The following is a 17,801-nucleotide window of genomic DNA, read 5'->3' on the forward strand; positions in this document are numbered from 1 at the left end:
CTATGCCAGGAAGGGGCAGAGGTACGCACGCTGAGAACGCAGCCCTTCTGTGTGTGGTGCTTCAGGGTCTTCTCCAGCCGGGAGACGGTCCTGCGCAGCTCGGCTTTCTCCTGGGCCTCTGTGCTCAGAGCATCGTTGACTCTCCGCAGTTCATTCATGAGCTGGATTTGCAGTTCTGCGGCCGTTTTCTTCTTGAAAAGGAGTAAACAAATTTATATGAATTTTGTGTTTTATTATTTATTACTCATTGCTTTAGGGACTACAATGCTAGGAAGGTTTGGCGTTTGATAGCTGGCCTGTGGGGCTGACAAAGCAATATGGGATAGGAAACAATATCGTCAAATCACATTTCTTTTTCTGTCTTTTATACAATGGGCCACACAAAACTAGACTGTAAATATTCTGGCACATAAAGTGATCAAGGCCTGTTATAGTGTAATCCTGATTTGAGTACTTCTAGAGTCCCATTCTGAGGTGGTGAATTAAACAAGGAATACTGCTGTTCATCCTGAGGGGTCACACACGTAGTCCACTTACTTATAACACGCCTGTGCACTGACAATTAGAGCCTTTAAGTCCTGTACAGAGGAATTTTAGAACTTGGACAAAGACGAAAGGGACGGGTCATATCACACTTGGTGAGTGGAGAGAGGGGTGGATAACAGTAAGTGGTCCGTCTTCTCTGTTACCGGATACCATGCCACAATCCGTAACTACCACAGGACATTGGTCAGCAACAATGTTAACATCTAGGACATCCGGGACCTGTGAGCAACCCTCAGGGAGCTCTGAACTTCCCAAGGAGATCTGCAACTTCATTTCAGCTCTACGCAGGAGCAGACCAGAGCAGGCTGGGCTGGGAGCAGGTGTCCCACTGCCCAGGCATCTGTCCCCAGCAGACGAACCCACTGCCTTCTACACAGTCTCTAGCACTCACGTGCACCTGGGCCATGCACAGAGGGCACGGAGTGTAGATAGTCACACAGTATGTACAAATGGTACAGTCGAGAGCCCAAGATGTCAGAATTAGGTGCTAAGATCTAGGGTACAGTACATAGTGTACTCCGGGACACCAGGACGCACAGGGCAGACAGTCGCTCGGTTTCCCACACAACAGTGCAGGAAGGAATGGCTGGCTAAGAAACAAGCTACAAAGAAGCCATGGCATCCCCTACCGATGCCCCAGAAGACAGCGTGTGCTATTGGCTCAGTTTCAGCCCACTGTCTGGACAGAGCAGGCGTGCAGCACGGGAGAGGCCGGCTGTACCTGAGAGGAGGTAGGCGTGCTCAGTTCAGACTTCAGTTCCTCCAGAGTGCGCATGAGGGAGGACACCGCCTTCTCATTTGATGACGTCCAATCTTTAATTGTCCTAAGAACATAAGCAGGCGTTTCAAATGGATACCCAGAATGACTGCCGTCCTAAGCTAGTCAAGAAGTCTCTGTTAACAGCACAAAGACAATGCATTTGTGCAGTGTTTCCCTTGAGAAAGCTAGGGGGCCAGCTCTGACTTCTGAGCTGTCATCTTCTGCGCCGGGGACTGGCCGAGTTGGTGAAGTCACCCCACTCAATCTGTCTGTGACAGTTGCCCTTGGAAGCATTTCTGACCAGAGCAGTGGGGGACAGACACACACCTGTGAAATTCAGAAACCTTCAAACCTGAGCTGGCAGTGGTGTCCCAGTGCCCACCTCCCCACATCCCACCAGACTGATAATAATGAAAGTGTTTTCTTGGGTGGGGTGGGGTACTGGTGGCCACTGACTATCATGAATGTGTGCATACCTGCCCACGGTGTGGTTGGTGAAGCTCGTGAGGAGCCCGGCTGCATACAGGAGCTGCTGCCGCTTCTTCTCCAGTTCCTGCTGCTGTTCCTGGAAATGCTCCAGCTCCAGAGAACCCAGGTGCGGGGAGCCCCGGCCAGGGCCGCTCCCTCCAGGCACCCCCTCTTTCCACCTCCGCTCTCTCACCATTTGCTGAAGCTGCTCAATTTTATGCTCGTCACGCTGGTGCTGTAATTCTAATTCTCGCTGTCACAATGGAAAAAGGACCATTACAGTTACTTACACACACACACACACACACACACACACACACACACACACACACACAACTCTCTGCCAGTGGGCATAGTAGGGCATGGCTCTAACCAGCACTTGTAAGGTAGAAGGAGGGGATCATGAGTTGATGGTTAGCCTGGATGTACGTAGTAGGTCTAACTACAGCCAACCAGAGCAACATAGTAAGATCTCATCTCAAGACAAACAAAGCAAGTCCTAAAGAGTTATCTGGCCAAAGGCCGGCAATGTAAGGCAGCACCTCACAGGGAAACCCCTCAAAGACCAACCACAACTCCTCTGAAGAAAGTGTCTACGTTCTCTACCCAGATCCAGACTAGGAACCCATTGAGTACCGTCAACACAGGTCAGGGCAAACACCCACAGCAGAGTCTACACTGGAGTCTCATCTCAGGTTTCAGCCAAGTCCAAGACAAGCCCTTGGGGTAACCGGTAGAGGACCCTGAGAGGCTGACAGAGGCTGGACTTCATTTAACGTCTACACACATCCCAACACACAAGTCACCATACAGTGACCACAACGTGTATATAGCAAATCATGCATGCCACTGGGTAACCCTGTTGTGGCCTCGTGACTTGACCTGACTGATCAGCAGCCTAGACTTATAAAGAGGGAGTAAGTTCATCTGTGTGGTGCCACAGCATTGTGGAGGTGCTGGCCCTCAGACTGGGTACAGGGCAAAAAGCAACCAGTGGACCTGGATCACCCCTGACAAGGAGGTGGCCTCAAGTCACCAGGTAAGGAGAGGGGAAACTGAGGTGCCTCAGCGAAGGCCAAAAGGCCTCAGAAAAGCCACGATGGATTCTCAGTGGTACCAGAGGACCCTCCATGGAAAAGGTGTGAGTGGAATTGCAAAAGCCGGAGACAGAAACATGGAGATGAGCTTGCTTTGCCAGAGAGAAGAGTCCCAGAGTCAGACCTGAGCCACACTGTGAGATTCCACTTACACAAAGTGTCTCAAAAGACTAGTTCATAGAGAAAGACAGCTCAGGGACTCTGTGGGCTGGGCACAGGGAAAGGCAAGAGACTTGGCAACAAACATGGAGTCCGACTGGAGTGATGACAATTTCCCAACCTGTTCTGACAGATGCATAAAAGCCTTTCATGTTGTTAGTGTGATTTAGTCTTCTGAACAGTTAGAAACCTGCAGCTTTGTTTTTAGAAATAGAGGTTCCTTCCTTAAGACAAGCTGTGGGCTCTACACTCCTGTGCCAAAACAAACAAACAAAAGGGCCTCGCTGGGATCTCTGAGTTCACAGCAGCCTAGTCTTCACGGGGAGGTCCAGGCCAGCCAAGGCTACATAGTGAGACCTTGTCTCAAAAAGAACCCCCCACAAAAACCAAACAAAACAGGGGTCCTGCTGTATCTCCAAGGCTGGCTTTGAACACCTGATCTACCTACCTCAGCCTCCTAAGTGCTGGAATAACAGGCATTTTGGAGGCAGAGGCCAGCCTGGTCCTAACAGTAAGGTCCAGGACAGCCAGGGCCATACAGAGAGACCCTGTTCAGGGGAAATTAAGTAAAGTAAAAGGGAGAACACTTCGCAGCCCAACCTGGCCCACATGGGAATTGTTACTCTGTTCTAAAACCAAAGATGCAAGAAAACCACAGGTCAGTAGCCTTTCCCAACACAAATGCAAGCATTCTCAACAAGGCAACCTCAAACTGAATCCAGCCGATGAACAGGACTGTTCACCATGACCAGGTGGAACTCACGCCGGGAATAAAAGGCTGGATTGTCTGGTGTAAACCCATCACTAATATTCTGTCACCAAGTAAAGACAAACCCTGCAGATGTGAAGAAAGCCTGAAAGCCCACCAACAACTAGCACAAGCCATAAAACACTCCCCACTGAGCTATGTATGCTCTCGCCCACTCCCTAAACTTAGTACTGTTGTGTAATTTAAAACAGATTTTAAAACACTGACTAATCAAGGACTAAAGAGAATTGCCTCTGTCCAAGTGCATCTACAAAAATAAACACGGAGTTCCACGGGAGTGATCACAACTTCCTACAAGTGTTACAACTAGCATCCCACAACAGAGGGAAGATGGAGGCGAGAAAGGCAAGGGTGCTGGTGCTCCCGGACTACCTACACTGGGCTGCCAATTTCAGCCAGGGCAGTCATAAGAATGAGGAATAAAAGATTAGGGCTGGTGAAACGGCTCAGTGGGCAAAGCACTTGCCACACTAGTCTGATGACCTGAGTTTGAGGGCCAGAAGCCTTGTAAAGGAAGGACAACCAACACACTTCCACGTATATGCCCATCACCAACACACCTCCGCACCCACGCCCATCACCAACACACCTCCACACACACGCCCCCCACCAACACACCTCCACACCCACGCCCCCCACCAACACACCTCCACACACACGCCCCCCACCAACACACCTCCACACCCACGTCCATCACCAGCACACCTCCACACACACGCCCCCCACCAACACACCTCCACACACACACCCCCCACCAACACACCTCCACACCCACGCCCCCCACCAACACACCTCCACACACCCCCCCCACCAACACACCTCCACACCCACGTCCATCACCAGCACACCTCCACACCCACGTCCATCACCAGCACACCTCCACACACACGCCCCCCCACCAACACACCTCCACACACACACCCCCCACCAACACACCTCCAACACACGCCCCCCACCAACACACCTCCACACCCACGTCCATCACCAACACACCTCCACACACACGCCCCCCGACCAACATACCTCCACACACATGTTCCCCCTCCCTGAATAATACTAACAAAGATACATCAGTGCTGGAAAGAAGGCTCAGTGGTTAAGAGCACTGGTTGTTCCTCCAGAGGACCCAGGTTCAATTCCCAGCCTCTACATGATGGCTTACAACTGTCTATAACTTCAGTCCCAGGGTCTCATAACCTCTTCTGACCACCATGGGGACTGCATATACATGTGCACAGACATACATGTAGGCAAAACAACCATACATATAAGATAAAAAAATATTTAAAAAACGTAAAAAGACATTGGATTGGACACGACTCAAGGTCAGAAGACTTGTAGAGACATGACTCTATAGGATGCAGCCTACACAACTCAAAATCCTGTCAATGCTCAACGGTCTTTTTTGCAGAAACGAAAAGGCCAATCTTTAGCATAATAATGGCTATACATGACAAATCCATAGCTAACACTGTACTGAACAGGGACCCATCAGAGTAGTTCTTCTAAAATCTAGAACAAGGCAGGGGCTTGAGTACCCACTCTCTCTACCCATATTCAATATAGTGCTCAAGTCTTAGCAATAAGATAAAAGAAATATAGGTAAAAGGGTATAGACAGAAGTCAAATTAATATCTACAGACCATTTGTTCCTACAACTTAAAAGACCCTAAAAATTCCACTAGAAAACTCTTAGGCCTAATAAACACTTTCAGCAAAGTGGCAGGACATAGAAACAAAACAAAAACAAACAAACAAAAACCCAAAGACCTCTACAATGAAAACTTTAAGACAATGAAGAAAGATACCGAAGTGGACACTGTGAGGGGAAAAACATTTTCTATAAACTAACAGAATTACTGTTGTGGAAAATGGACTACGGATTCAATACAAACCCCATCAAAATCCCTACGACGTTCTTCACACAACTAGGAAAAAAAAAAAAAATCTAAAATTCATATGGGAGCACAAATAGCTATGGCAATCCTTAGTAGAAAGAACAATGCTGGAGCCATAGTTACAGCCAGAATAATAAGCGCACAAAGACAGACACACAGCCCGACGGAGCGTAAGAGAGCTCCAGAAACACGTCTGCATTGCTACAGCCACCTAATCTTTGACAAAATGTTACAGACATGTGTTAGAGAAAAGATATCCTTTCTCTAGCAACAGTGCTCGAAAACTGGATTTCCACATGTTAAAAAAAATAAATAAATAAAAATAAACTGGGTTCATTTCTCTCACCCTACACCAAAAAAATCAGTGTAAAATAAATAAAAAATGTCTTAGTGTGAAACCTGAAAGTTGGAAACTGCTAGTGGAAAACAAAGGTGAAACACTCCCCGATACAGAGATAAGCAGGGACTCGGTAAAGGACCACAGCTGCACAGGAAATAGTCCCAAGAATCAACAATGAGATTATAGGAAAGAAACTTCCGCTCATTAAAGACCGTAACAGTGTGAAGAAAACAGCTACAGAATGGGGGGGGGGGCTAAGTACACGTAAGTCAGGGAGTTAATATTGAGAACTAATAAAGAACCGCAAAAATCTAACAGCCAAACCACCCACTCAGCAAATGGACAAATCGACCGGACAGACGGTTCTAAGAGCAGAAATTCAAATGGCTATCAATGCTTGAACATCCCAAGTCATTAGGGAAGTACTATTTAAAACTGCCTGAGATTCTACCCCAGCACCATCAGCATGGCTGCTAGCAAGGAAATAAATAACAAATACTGGCCAGGATGCCATAAGAGGAAGCCTTATCCAGTCCTCGTGGCAGTATGAGCTTGTGCAGCTACGATGGAAAATCAGTACAGAGGCTGCTCAGACAGCTTAATCTAAGGCACACGCTAGCCCAGCCGTAACTCCTGAGTCTATGCCTCATGTATTTCAAGTTAGTCTACCACAGAGACACCTGCACAGCCATGATTATTAATATGTCACTTTCCACAAGCACAGGAAATGGAGCCAGGCTGGACATACATCAATAGCTAAGTGGATAAGTGAAATGTGTTCCACACACACAGTAGAACGGTGCGGCCACGGAGAATAATGAAACCACATATGTGCGCGCGCGCGCGTGTGTGTGTGTGTGTGTGTGTGTGTGTATGTAAATGTGTAGTCAAAGAAACGAAAAGTGTAATATGATATTGAGGTATGAAAGCAGACTGTGTGTTTGGGGTGTTGATTTTTGGGAAGAAAGGAACCAAGCAGAGAGGGACAGAGCATTAGGGAGAGCTTAGAGGAGAGCGATTCAGAACAGAATCTAATGACACATGTGTATGAAAAATGCCATAATGACACTCATTACTCTCTAGGTTAACCTAAAAATGTGGCAAAAATTTAAAAAATAAATAAAATTTAAAAAGAATGAAAAAGGCCATTTTCGAATTCACAAAGACTTGCAGGGAGTCCAAAGAACCAGGCAACACTTAGAACAATAGAGCAATCACACTTTTAACTTCAGAGCCTGTTAGAAAGCTAGAGTGAGCCCCACGGTGTGGTGTGAGCACAGAGGAACAGGGTTAGGGTGTTAGGGTTAGGGTGTTAGGGGCTTAGGGTTAGGGGGTTAGGGTTAGGGGGTTAGGGTTAGGGGGCTAGGGTTAGGGGGTTAGGGTTAGGGGGTTAGGGTTAGGGGGTTAGGGGGGTTAGGGTTAGGGGTTAGGGGTTAGGGGGTTAGGGTTAGGGGTTAGGGGGTTAGGGTTAGGGGTTAGGGGGTTAGGGTTAGGGGGTTAGGGTTAGGGGTTAGGGGGTTAGGGTTAGGAGGTTAGGGTTAAGGGGTTGGGGGTTAGGGTTAGGGGGTTAGGGTTAGGGTTGGGGGGCCGAGAACAAGTCCACATGGACTGTCATGACCACCAGTCACTCAGGACCGGGACAGACTTATGGTCTGCTGGCAGATTGCTCTCACCAGCTTCTCCTTGCCCACATCTGCTCGGCTTGACCGCCTCTCCATCCTCCTCTCATGCCCGTCTCCTGTCTCCTGTTTGCTCTAATTCCACCTGTAACTAAGCTGCCGTCTCCCTCCCTCTCTGCAGACAGCATCCCGGCTCCTGTTTGCGGTGGGCAGGGCAGGCATAGCTGACTGCAGGTGACCACTTACCTCCTTCTCCTTCCTGAGCTCCACACAGCGCTCCTGAGCCTGAGCCTCCAGCTGCTGGCGCGTGTGCACAGCCTGCCTCTGCACCTTTTCAAGCATGCTCTCCAGTTCCAGCACCCGAGCCTTCTCTGCTTTCAGCTTCCGCAGCAAGCCGTGGTGCACCTGGGCCTCCTGGCGGGCACAGGCCTCGGTGCGGCTCAGCTGCTCCGTGAGCAGCCGCTCGTGCTGCAGGGCCTCGGAAAGCTCCTGGGAGCGGCTCTTCTCGGCCTCCAGGCTCTTCTGCAGCTCGGAGCGTTGGCCCTTCTCCTGCCCCAGTAAGGCTTCACAGCGCGAGGCCTCAATCTGCAGCTCCTTCTGCAGGTTGTCCTTGGCCGCACGCTCGTGCTTTAAAGCAACGCACAGCTGATTATTCTGAACACGCTGCTTCTCCAAAGATATTTTCAATTCCTACATGGGGGGGGGGGGGGGCGCGGAAACAAGGCAGTAACGATGAATACCGAGAGGACAAGGATCTGGATGGCATTCTTATTTATTCTTTAACCCAGAAATCACAACTTTTGAGAGTTATCCTATGGGTAAAACTCTGCGCGGGACTTGCATGGATGAAATACTGTGTGGAAGCAATACTGAGAAAGCACGTGCACACATCTCTCTCCCTTTCTTAGAAACCCCACACCACCAGGATGTTCAAAGATGTGTGCTGTTTAAAGTCATACACTGTAGCGGCAGGCTGTGAGCTACAGGATGCCATGTGCTCATCACGCAGCTGCTGTGTGAGGACCTCACATCACCCAGAGAGCCACAGGGAGGCTGTGTGACGCTGGGTGTCCCAGCCACACTCCAGGTCGGGCCTCGTATTCATGAGTAGTTGACTAATCAAATCAAAATCCATGCTTTTTTATAGTTTTGGTTTTTTTTAAGAGAAAGAGCATGATCTTGGGGAAGAGGGAAAAATCTAATAAAAACGTATTGTAAAAAGCCTCAAAAATTAAATAGAAAACACTTTGAAAAATAAGTAAATAGCCAGGCGTGGGGGCGCATGCTTTTAAACCTAGCACTCAGGAGGCAGAGTCAGGAGGATCTCTGTGAGTCTGAGGTCAGTCTGGTCTGATGGAGTACAGGACAGCCAGAACTACACAGAGAGAGAGAGAGGGAAAAAAAAGTGCTCAAGAACTATCGCTGAAAAAAAAAAAAAAAAAAAAAAAAAGAGCTATCGCTGGGAACAATGAGCAAGGCTGTTTATCATTTTGCCATAAATCATGGAGGCCCACCTTTGCCATTGCTAGATTTTTTTTGTTTGTTTGGTTTGGTTTGGTTCTTCTTTTCTTTTTAATTTTTTTTTTTTTTTAAGATTTTATTTATTATATATACACATTGTTTTGCCTGCATGTACACCTGCTCGCCAGAAGAGGGCACTAGATGTCATAGTAGATTGTTGTGAGCCACCATGTGGTTGCTGGCAGTTGAATTCAGGACCTTTGGAAGAGCAACCAATGCTCTTAAACCTCTTAGCCATCTCTCCAGGCCCTGTTTTTTTTGTTTTTCAATACAGGGCTGTTCTGTGTAATAGCCCTGGCTGTCCTGGAACTCTCTTTGTAGACCAGGCTGGCCACGAACTGAGAGATCAGCCTGCCTCTGCCTCCTGAGAGCTGTGATTAAAGGCGTACACCGGCCATTGCTAGATTTTATTTTATCTCACTTATAATATAGCCTTGGTCCTAATTCCCGTGCCCTGGCCTAGTCTGGCCACCCCTGCCTGGGCTGCACGCTATCTCTAGGATTCTGCCAGGAGCTGCCTTAACTGCCACCACCCACCTTCTGTGCCACATCCTCTCTACCCAGACAAATCTCACACGTTCTCAAGGGTCTAGGCCACTGAGGCTCTCGGCCTCCCCATACACATTTCTTTCCAAAGTGCCGGGTATATAGCACAGGTCCCTCACATCCAGTGTCCTGCCTTTGTCTGGCCACCTCGGCCTGAGCCACAACCCACATCTAGGACTCTGCCAGGACCCCTCTTATCTGCCAGGTCCCTTCTGCTTTGAATCCAAACTATCCACCCAGTCATATCAGTCACAGCCTCCTGCAAGATCTAGACCCATGAGTTTCCATAACTGCCTCACTCACCCACTTTACCCACCCTGCCAAGATTAGCCCAGGCCCCACATCCAGCGCCTTGAACTAGTCTGACCACCCTACACAGGCACCAATCTCTAGGCTTCTGATAGGACCTTATCCCTTCAACCACATCCAGCCTTTCCACTCAGCTAGCCATGCCCCATGCTCCGGGACTAGACCAGGAGCTATAAATGAACACCCGCCCAGAGCCCTCTGTCTACCTGCCCTCACGCCACCCCAGCCATCCCCAAGCTGCTTGCATAGCTTCTCTTCTGCCCCAACCTGCTTTATCCTTGTCAGACTTAGGACTAACAGAACAAGTCCACATGCCCCACCCCATCACAGGAATAGCAACAACATGAGAGATCCAGCCAGTGTCTTCTCTCTGAACTCTACCAGGCTTGCCGGTGAGAACTACCTAGAGGAACTAACTGACTTCACAGACTTCAAAAGACAACCATCAACTTCAAAGAATTCAGAGAGTTTAAGGAAGACACAATTCAACGTTGGAGTGAGACCTAGGAAAACCCAAACCTAAGGCTGACGGAAGAGATGAGGACAATGCAGGAGTGGAACAGAATTCAATAAGGAGGTAGAAGCACAACAGAAATAAAGATGGAATTGAAAAACCCAATAAATTCAACTTGAAAAACTGGTCCAGCCACTGTGGAAAAGCAGTGTGGGAAAAGTCTCAAATGCTAAAAAATACATCTATCATGCGACCCAGCTACACCACTCTTCCCAGATGACTCAAAATTTTACTCCACAGACACTTGTTCAGCCACTACCACTGCTGCTCCACTAACAATAGTGAGGAAGTGGACACAGCCTAAATGTCCATCAACCGACTAACGGATAAGGAAAATGTGGTACATATACACTATGGGATGCTCTTCAGCTGGACAGAGAAATGGAATCATGAACCGTGCGGGTATATGGATGCATATCATCAAGTCAGGTAAGCAGAACAGAACCATCACAGGCCCCTTCTCATCTGAAGCTCCCAGCTCCACACAGGCAGAGGGGAGCAGGTACCGAGGAGTAACTTCAGAAAGCAGCAAAGTAAAAAGGGACCACACAGGATGGGGGTGAGGGAAAAATAGAGAGGAACAGCAGGGTACAAGCGATCCAATAGGGGAAATGGAAAAGAGAGGGGGATTTCTTGTGGCTTTTCCAAGACAGTTTCTCTTTGGGTAGCCCTGGCTGCCCTGGACCCCACTCTGTAGACCAGGCTGGCCTTGAACTCAGAGGTCCACCAACACTGCCTGGCGGGGAGGAGGCTTTTTATTTATTTATTTATTTATTTATTTATTGTATATGAGTACTTTACAGGAGAGGGCAGCAGATCTCATTATAGATGGTTATGAGCCACCATGTGGTTGCTGGGAATTGAACTCAGTCAGGACCTCTTGAAGAGCAGGTGCCACTCTTAAGCACTGAACCATCTCTCCAGGCCCCGGGAAGAGACTTAAATTAGGGAAGGGGAAGGGAAAAAAATAGAGAAGAAAGGCAAAATAACAGTAAGGAGGTCTGGAAAAGTCAAAAGGAATCAAGCGATTAACTATCTCCCCCACAAAAAGAAAAGAAAAGAAAAAAAAAAAAAAAGAAAGAAAGAAAGACACTGTAATACATGTCAGTCTGTATATAAAGATAGATACATAGTTTGAATAAAATGTTCTCATTTGGTTGACAATAGTCCCTCCAATACCCACCAACTACCTCACAAAACCCCAACACCAGGCTCGAGAAGCCCCCTTTTGAGCTGCTGGTCAGTTGTGCTGGCTGGTTGTGTGTCACACTGACACAAGCTAGAGTCATCAGAGAGGAGGGAGCCTCAGTTGAGACAATCTCTCCTCAGATCAGGGCTGCAGGGCATTCACTACCTTAGTGGTGCGTGAGGAAGGGCCCAGTCTGCTGTGGGCAGTGCCACTCTGGGCTGGTGGCCCTGGATGCTATAAGAAAGCAGGCTGAGCAAGCCACGAGAAGCAAGCTAACAGCAGCATCCTCTATGACCTCCACATCAGCTCCTACCTCCAAGTCCCTGCCTGCTTTGAGTTTCTGCTATGGCTTCCTTTGATGGTGATATGGAGGTGTAAGCCAAGTAAACCCTTTCCTCCCCGACTTGCTTTTGGTAGTAGTGTTTCCTCACAGCAGTAGTGACCCAACTAAGACAGTCAGTGTTGTCCAAGAGACTGGCAGTCCATTACAGGCTATGGCTGTTGCTCTTGGTCATTCCCCAAGGGGACAATGCCAAGTCCTTATTGACGAAACACCTTGTCCTTCAGACACATGGCCAGAGGCCAGAGGCTGGGCTGGAGTTGACCTGACATCTTCTCCTTGAGGACTGGCTCTCATCAAGCCAGAAGGCAGCACATACGATTCTGAAGGAGGGAAGCAACTGAGTGTCCAGCCAGCTGTGATGACCATGAACCACAGTGACAACCGCTTGGCACAGTAACTCGGAGGGTACATACAGGAGTGCCACACATACCTTGGTGGTGCACAAGAGCTTTCTTCTAGTTGGACTTAAGGCCCAGGCAAAAAGAGGGCAACGAAGCCTGGTACTGGGAACCTACCCAACTCCCAGGGCTGGGGAGTCATGGATCTTGGAGGAGAGTCTACACTAGCTACTTTACCAAACCCCAACTATGCTCTAAGCGTATGTCTTATACCCACAGGTAGGTGCAGCCTTTGCCCCTCAAGGAAACGTCTATTTGCAACAGATGGCGACCATTACAGAAAACCAATCAAAATGCAGGGTTGTGGAACCCGGTCCCGATGGATACATCTATGAAGCAACTCCCACAACTAAGGCAGAGGAAACGTCGGGTAAGAGGGTGCAGAAAGATTCCTGGAGCCAGAGGCCAGGGAATTTACTGTGACACTGTGTCTCCAAGCAATCTCAGAAACTACGCTGATTCAGCCTCATCAACATGGCTGCCTAACCGTGCGCTGAGCAAGGACAACAACAGACATGCCAAAGTGGATGGGGAAAGGCCAGGAGGAGGTCTCAACTCTACACAAAGAACTACAGGCAACTAAGGAATGCCAGGAGCAGGAAAAATAGTCTTCCCCGTGGAAGAGCATATTAACTGGTTATCCAAGATCAGACGGTCAGCCCTAGTACCGTATATTCAGGTAACATTATACAGACTGAGCAGGTGGCATTGGGGCCACGAATCTGAAAGAGAGTAAACTGAGGTGTATGGGAGGGCTTCATAGGAAGGGAATGAGAGAAACGAGGCAATTATGTTATCATGTCAAAGATGCAAGAAATAAAACACCACAGCCTTGTTTTGTCTTAAGTTCCTTTCAAGTGGGCTGCCTGCCGTAAAAGAGGGTAAGAAAAGCGGTCACCTCCAAGGCCCTGGAGCTCTGGCCCTCCCGCTGCAGGTGCTGCAGCCGCTGCTCCTCCTGCTGGGCCTGGAGGGCTTGCTCCTTCCCGCGCTCACACTCCAGTTCCTCAAGCACAGCCTTCAGCTCGCTCTCCTTCCCGTCCAGCATGGCTCTGTGGGGAAACAACAGGTAGCAACGGGGCCCGCTCCACCCTGTGCAAAGGGAGCATCCAGCATCCAGGCAGGGGTCCCTCTCACCGGGTGCCTGCCAGTGAAGCAGATGAAGAGCCAGCTTGTGGCCTCCACCAACAGCCGCGACACATACCTGAGCCGCAGGACTTCCTGCTGCACCTTGTCCAGTGACTCCAGCAGCCTCGTGTTCTCCTGCTTACAGGCGTGTGCAGCTCTGACTTCAGGTCCTGCACCGCACCCTGCTCCACCATGAGGCGCTTCCGGACATCGCTCGCCTTCTCTTGCTCTTTGCTCAGGGTTTTCTGTAAGTCATTCGCTATGCACTTCTCCTGTTCGACTTTGTACGCCAACAGTTCAACTGAGAGAAACGAAAACGTTAAGATGGCATTAGCCAAGAGGCCCAAGGGTGCCACACCAGCTAAGTCAAGCCACGGTGACGTGGATCTGGTGCAGATGAGTTCCTGTGAGGGAGGAAGGGTATCTCTGTGAACGAGAAGCCATTGTCTCTCAGGCAGCCACTCAGGGGCATGTTCCTCTGTCTTCTGAGCCTGTTTTTTCTTAAGTAGTGCTCTGGTCGGAGCAGGCCCCTGAGACCTATGGCACCACCAACCTCACACACCAAATACCCGCCACAGAGACAAACTAAGGCCCCATGGCTTCACTGAAAAGTTCTCCAGAACCTCAGGAAGATTCTAGGCTGGTTCTACACAGCCGTCTGAAAACACAGGAGAAGGGACACTGTCTGGATCTTACAAGGCTGGTGTTTTGCCAACATCAGAATCAAAAAAGGGCTCCAGACTGCAGAGCACGACTCCCATCACAGACAAAACTGAGTGCATGCACGTGACCCAGTGCAAGAGTCATTACGTGACAGAAGCTAAACAGACCCAGAGACACTGACCCACACAAAACTTTGAACAACTGAATGTGAAGGAGCTTGTCACGCCAAGGCCTGACCAATGCAATGGCCAGAAAGCAATACACCATTTGTCCATAGACACTATGTCTAGAAAAACCCTAACAACATTTCTTAAATCTGCAAACCTACATACAACAAGGTCCTGAATTCCACTGAGAGATCCCCAGAGTCCCAAACACTTACACCCACTCAGAGTCAGGGGGCCTTTACATTTGAGAGTCTGGCAACCCCATTTGTCTAATTGATCCCTTGACAGGGCGAGCAAGGGTAGGTGTGGCGTAAAAGGCAGGTGTGGGTAAAAGGTGTCATGTCACTGCATAAAGTGACAGGAGCAGTGGCCCCCACCTTGTCTTCGCAGCTGGTGCTCCCGCTGGCTTCCTCGGGCCTCTGTGCTCGTCAGCGCCGCACACAGCTGCTGCAGCTTCTCCTGGTTCTGGAGGTGTGTCATGCGGAGCTGAGCACGCAGAGCCTGGATCTCAGACAGCAGGCTGCTCCTGTCTGGCAGGCAAAGGTGTTCCTGGACCTTCTGCAGGTCTCCCTGCAGGGTGCGGAGGGACAGACAGGGCTGTGAGATGGCAAGCACCCAGGCTAGGAGGCAGCGGCCTGGCACGTCTCATCTTGCACAGTCAATCCTTTCACACACGCACGGCCCCTGCTGTTGTGCCAAGTTTGATGGCCTTGCCTCTGAGCACCTTCCCTCACGGCTTGGGGCATGCTATACAGCTGTATCAGCCCCTCAGTGTCGGGTCTGGACTTCTTATCTGTGGGCATGACACAAGCAGGATTCCTAGCGTCCTACCACGCTCATGTCCTCTGGCCCCACGTGTCGTATGCTTGGTAATAATATAGGAGAGCCCCAAGAGCCTGTTCTTTTGCCAGTCATGTCCAAGGGAGAAAGACCCAGGGAAGAAGACCCACCAAGCACGTTAGTGCCTACAAAATGGAAGCGTGATTTTCCACGGGGTTTCCTCAGCCAGTGGTCAGCACATTCCAAAGTTTAGAAAAACCACGTAAGCCCAAACTTTGCTAAATCATGATTCTCTTCCTCTCTCCAGAAGGTGGGAAACTGAAGCCTACACTCGAGGCTGTCTCTCACCTGCTCATGAAGTACCGTCTCCAGACTCTTGAACAGGGAGCTACGCCCTCCAAGGTCGGAGCCATAGGGTCTCGGGGACAGCTCGGCATTCTCCTGCTCCCTGGCAAACACTTCTTGTATGGCCCGCAAAAACTCCTCACTCCATGTAAGGTGTGTTCCCAAAGGTTCCTGGGAATGCCAAACAGGAGGCTCAGTGCTGGGCTGGGGTGCAGGCTCAGTGGCGGAGGCTTGCCTAGCATGTGAAAGGTGCCTGCTTTAAAAACACACACACACACACACACACACACACACACACACACACACACACACGCAAAGGATCAGAGTGTCCGTGCTCTCACCAGTGTGCACTGTGAGTGCTAAGAACTGAACGTGCCCCACAGATTCACACAGCCAGCCCCAATCCCCAAAGTGAGAGACAGTGTATCTCTAAGATTAACCGTGATCACACCCTGGGGCTGCACCCGACCACACCGTGGTTATACAGGTAAGAGCACTGGCTGCTGGAGGCGGCAACTGTACACCAGTGGCAGGCCGCTGTCTCATCTCAAACACAGGCCAGAACTAGCACCTGCAGTGTAAACTGTTTAGTCTGTGGTTTTCTCACAGCAGCTGAGTAGGTGGAGCACAGCAGAATCCAGGCTGACTGAAGAGGAGGCATAAACTGCCCAGCATGACTCAGGAGTGAGAGACAAATACCCAACTGCTGACACCAATTCTCTGAGAGGGTCACTGCTGTAGGCTGCACACTCACCAGTGCAGACCACTGTGGTTGTGAAAACGGCCCCCATAGGCTTATAGGGAGTGCTGTTATTTGAAAGGATTGGGATACATGGCCTTGTTGGGAGTAGGTGTGGCCTTGCTGGAGTAGGTGTGGCCTTGCTGGAGTGGGTGTGGCCTTGCTGGAGTGGGTGTGGCCTTGCTGGAGTAGGTGTGGCCTTGTTGGGAGTAGGTGTTGCCTTGCTGAAGTAGGTGTGGCCTTGTTGGAGTAAGTGTGGCCTTGCTGGAGTGGGTGTGGCCTTGTTGGAGTAGGTGTGGCCTTGCTGAAGCAGGCACGGAGTAGGTCTTGCTGGAAGAAGTGTGGCACTAGGGGTGGGCTCTGAGGTTTCAAGTGTCCAAGCCAGGCCCAGTGGCTTTCTCTTCCTGTCAGAGGTAGAACTCTCAGCTTCCTCTCTAGTACCATGTCTGCCTGCATGCCACCATGCTTCCCACCATGACAATAATGGGATAAACCTCTGAACTGTAAGGCGGCCGCTATGAACTGTTTTCCTTTATGAGAGTTGCCATGTCATGATGTCTCTTTCACAGCAATAGTCACCCTAACTAAGACAACTACATATCCAAGAATATTTGGGCAGAACAAATCGGGAGCATAAAGAAGAAAGGTGGGATGAATCCGGAAAAAAAAAAAAGAGTTAAGGATGGGAGTGAACTGATCAAAATATGAATGAAATTCTGAAATCATCATCATCATCATCATCATCATCATCATCATCTTAATAGTGGTGTTAGTGGCTGGAGAGATGCTCTCCCAGAGGACTCACATGGCAGTTCACAACTGTCTGTAACCCCAGTCCCACTGGATCCAACGCCTTCTCCGGGCCTCTGTGGGCACCAGGTACACATGTGGTCTACAAACATACATGCAGACAAAATACCCATACACATGAAATAAATTAAAAAATACTGATATCAGGGGCTAGCAAGATGGCTCAGCACGTAAAGTCTCTTATGGCCAAGTCTGATGACCTGAGTTCAATTCCCAGCAAACACATGGTAGAAGAAACAAAACCAACTCCCTCACACATTCTGACATCCACACACGTGATGTGACACCCCCCTACATGCAATACATGATAAATGGTTTTGGTTTTTTTTTTTTAAATATTGGTATCAGAACAAGTGAAAGTGATGGAGCGAAACCTGGCTGTGGTGGTTTGAGTGACAAGTATCCCCCAAAGTCTGAGGCACTTCAACACTTGGTCCCCAGGTGATGGCTCTGTTTGGGGAGGTGGTTTGGTCTTACTGGAAAGTGGTCACTGGGGGGCAGGGGTGAGAGTCCTGTTCCTGCCACCATGACTGCTGCTTCCTGCCACGCCTCCCCACCGTGATGGACAAGTCAAGATGAACTGTCCCTTCTCTAAGTTGCCTCAGTCATGGTGCTGTATCATAGCAACAGGAAAACAGCTAACAACGCCGGGCAACCGTCTCTTCCTGCTGCTGCACCTGCTGGGCTCCGGTCTGA

The 17,801-nt window shown here is 49.5% G+C and overlaps 1 protein-coding gene across 1 annotated transcript in view; it reads right to left on the bottom strand.

Moving 5' to 3' along the window:
• The window catches only part of Pcnt (pericentrin), a 109,614-nt gene that overhangs the window by 16,971 nt on the left and 74,842 nt on the right, over positions 1–17,801 (bottom strand). Inside the window, 9 exon segments of the mRNA XM_051153263.1 lie at positions 30–188; positions 1,268–1,370; positions 1,783–2,027; positions 7,903–8,346; positions 13,375–13,525; positions 13,618–13,751; positions 13,754–13,902; positions 14,809–15,001; positions 15,560–15,727. Coding sequence (XP_051009220.1) covers positions 30–188; positions 1,268–1,370; positions 1,783–2,027; positions 7,903–8,346; positions 13,375–13,525; positions 13,618–13,751; positions 13,754–13,902; positions 14,809–15,001; positions 15,560–15,727 — 1,746 coding nt within the window.

This window comes from Acomys russatus, chromosome 11, assembly GCF_903995435.1.
Source record: "Acomys russatus chromosome 11, mAcoRus1.1, whole genome shotgun sequence".
In the NCBI taxonomy this organism is placed as follows: Eukaryota; Metazoa; Chordata; class Mammalia; order Rodentia; family Muridae; genus Acomys; species Acomys russatus.